The sequence below is a fragment of the Bison bison genome, unplaced genomic scaffold (assembly GCF_000754665.1).
Source record: "Bison bison bison isolate TAMUID 2011002044 unplaced genomic scaffold, Bison_UMD1.0 scf7180017864240, whole genome shotgun sequence".
Classification (NCBI taxonomy): domain Eukaryota; kingdom Metazoa; phylum Chordata; class Mammalia; order Artiodactyla; family Bovidae; genus Bison; species Bison bison.
This window is the reverse complement of record NW_011494812.1, coordinates 656,026-659,393: the sequence shown is the minus strand read 5'-3', so window position 1 is coordinate 659,393 and position 3,368 is coordinate 656,026. Positions and strand designations below refer to the sequence as shown.

The window sequence follows — 3,368 nt, the reverse complement described above, 5'->3', positions numbered from 1 at the left end:
CCACTGTTTCCACTGTTTCCCCATCTAGTTGCCATGAAGTGATGGGACTGGATTCCATGATCTTCATTTTCTGAATGTTGAGCTTTAAGCCAACATTTTCACTCTCCTCTTTCACTTTCATCAAGAGGCTTTTTAGTTCCTCTTCACTTTCTGCCATAAGGGTGGTGTCATCTGCAGATCTGAGGTATTTGATATTTCTCCCAGCAATCTTGATTCCAACTTGTGCTTCTTCCAGCCCAGCGTTTTACAGCCTTGACGTACTCCTTTTCCTATTTGGAACCAATCTGTTATTCTATGCCCAGTTCTAACTGTTGCTTCCTGACCTGCATATAGGTTTCTCAAGAGGCAGGTCAGGTGGTCTGGTATTCCCATCTCTTTCAGAATTTTCCACAGTTTATTGTGATCCACACAGTCAAAGGCTTTGGCATAGTCAATAAAGCAGAAATAGATGTTTTTCTGGAACTCTCTTGCTTTTTTGATGATCCAGCAGATGTTGGCTGTTTGATCTCTGGTTCCTCTGCCTTTTCTAAAACCAGCTTGAACACCTGGATGTTCACAGCTCACATATTGCTGAAGCCTGGCTTGGAGAATTTTGAGCATTACTTTACTAGCATGTGCGATGAGTGCAATTGTGTAGTAGTTTGAGCACTCTTTGGCATTGCCTTTCTTTGGGACTGGAATGAAAACTGACCTTTTCCAGTCCTGTGGCCACTGCTGAGTTTTCCAGATTTGCTAGCATATTGAGTGCAGCACTTTCACAGCATCATATTCCAGGATTTGAAATAGCTCAGCTGGAGTTCCATCACCTCCACTAGCTTTGTTCATAATGACACTTTCTAAGGCCCACTTGACTTCGCATTCCAAGATGTCTGGCTCTAGGTGAGTGATCACACCATCGTGATTATCTAGGTCGTGAAGATCTTTTTTGTACAGTTCTTTTGTGTATTTTTGCCACCTCTTCTTAATATCTTCTGCTTCTGTTAGGTCCATACCATTTCTGTCCTTTATCGAGCCTATCTCTGTAGGAAATGTTCCCTTGGTATCTCTAATTTTCTTGAAGAGATCTCTAGTCTTTCCCATTCTGTTGTTTTCCTCTGTTTCTTTGCACTGATGGCTGAGGAAGGCTTTCTTATCTCTCCTTGCTATTTTTGGAACTCTGCATTCAGATGCTTATATCTTTCCTTTTCTCCTTTGCATTTCACGTCTCCTCTTTTCACAGCTATTTGTAAGGCCTCCTCAGACGCCATTTTGCTTTCTTGCATTTCTTTTGCATGGGGATGGTCTTGATCCCTGTCTCCTGTACAATGCCACGAACCTCCGTCCATAGTTCATCAGGCACTCTGTCTATCAGATCTAGTCCCTTAAATCTATTTCTCACTTCCACTCTATAATCATAAGGGATTTGATTTAGGTCATACCTGAATGGTCTGACCTGCTGGCTTCCCTGGTGGCTCAGACGGTAAAGCATCTGCCCACAGTGCGGCCGACCCGAGTTCGATCCCTGGGTCGGGAAGATCCCCTGGAGAAGGAAATGGCAACCCACTCCAGTATTTTTGCCTGAAAAATTCCATGGATGAGGAGACTGGTAGACTATCATCCATGGGGTCGCAAAGAATCAGACATGACTGAGTGACTTCACTTGAATGGTCTAGTGGTTTTCTCTACTTTTTCAATTTAAGTCTGAATTTGGCAATAAGAAGTTCATGATCTGAGCCACAGTCAGCTCCCAGTCTTGTTTTTGCTGACTGTATAAAGTTTCTCCATCTTTGGCTGCAAAGAATATAATCAATCTGATTTCGGTGTTGACCATCTGGTTATGTCCACGTGTAGAGTCAATTTAGCTAAGACTGTTGATTTAATTTTTTTTTAACTTTAAGTTTTATTGATTCTTATGTCTTTTTCCTTAGTCTATATTTGATTGATTTCCTAAGTTCATTATTTTACTCCTTTCATTAACTTTGTATTAACATGTCAATTAAGTAAATAATTTTCTTCTTCCATAAAATGGCAGGATTGGATGAGATGAGCTTAAAATCACTTATTGATTTAATGTGCTTTGTATGAATCTTCCATGCAAATCATAATACAACGAATGAGAACAATTATAGAAATAAACATTCAGATATCACTAACTTAGATATTTTAAAACTTATGTGACTGCTTCTCATGCCTCCTGCTTTCTCCTCCTTCCTTTATTAGTGTGCTTAACTTGTTACTAATTGTTTTCATATCAGTATCATTAGCTTTGTACAGAAATGCATTTGTGGTTTCCATGGAAGCACCTCACTTTTGTCATATTCTTTCTGTTCTGGATATAAGAATGTCTGAGTTTGATTCCCAGTGCCTATTGGTGAGGTAGAACCAGAATATGACCATCAAGTCCATCCTTATAGGCTTCTTAAAGCTGGGACATCTGCAGATCCTTCTCTTCTTGTTTTCCTCCTGGTCTACCTGATCACTCTAATGGCCAATGCCACCATCATGGCTGTCATTCCTTTGGATCAGTACTTCTTTTTCTTTGTCTTCTCCTGCTCTGAAACCTGTCACTTCTTGCTCATTGTACCAAAATGCTGACTACTTGTTTCCACAATACTATTTCTTTCTCAGAATATAGTTACTTCCCTGTTCTATTTCTTTGTGGGCTTGGCATGTACCAACTGTTTTCTAAATGCTGTGATGGGCTATGATCACTATACTGCCATCTGCAACCCTCTCAACTACACACTCATTGCAAGCTGTGCCACCTGCATGCTCGTTTCAGCCTCAAGCTTCTGTGGTTTCCTGATCTCTGTGGTTGTCAACACCTTGGTGTTTAGTGTACTTTTCTGTACCTCCAGTCAGATCAACCAATTCTGTGACATTTTCCCAGTCATAAAACTGGGCCACACAGACACCAACCTGAAGGAGATGGCTATCTTCTTCCTCAGCATTCTGGTGTTGCTGGTTTCCCTAGTGCTGATCTTCATCTCCTATGTCTTCATTGTTTCCACCATCCTCAAGATCTCTCTATAAGGAGGTGTAAAGGCTTTACCACCTGGTCCTCCCACCTCACCGTGGTCATTGTCCACTCTGGCTGTGCTTCATTTATCTATTGAGGCTTGCATCCCTGTACTCCTCATACACCAGCTTGTGGCAGCGACCTATACAGTGATCACCTCTCTACTCAAACAACTTGCCTGCACATTGAGGAATAAGGAAGGGAAGACTGCTCTGAAAAGGTTCTTATAGTACTCATTTCCCAAAATGATATGTGTGAGTTGATAAGTTGGCAAAGTTATATTCATGAAAGTGTCCTAGATGGAACTTCAATTTGATAGGCAAATAAATCTTTTGTGTCAAAAAAGAAAGATAGAAAGAAAGACTTAAAG

The 3,368-nt window shown here is 40.9% G+C and overlaps 1 protein-coding gene across 1 annotated transcript; it reads left to right on the top strand.

Annotated features, from left to right (window-relative positions):
* The first annotated feature begins 2,320 nt into the window (after positions 1-2,320).
* Positions 2,321-3,095, top strand: LOC104993596 (olfactory receptor 10T2). The gene is given in 3 exon segments (XM_010846916.1): positions 2,321-2,350; positions 2,608-3,001; positions 3,004-3,095. Coding segments are annotated over 3 exon segments (516 nt in total).
* The last annotated feature ends 273 nt before the right edge of the window (positions 3,096-3,368 follow it).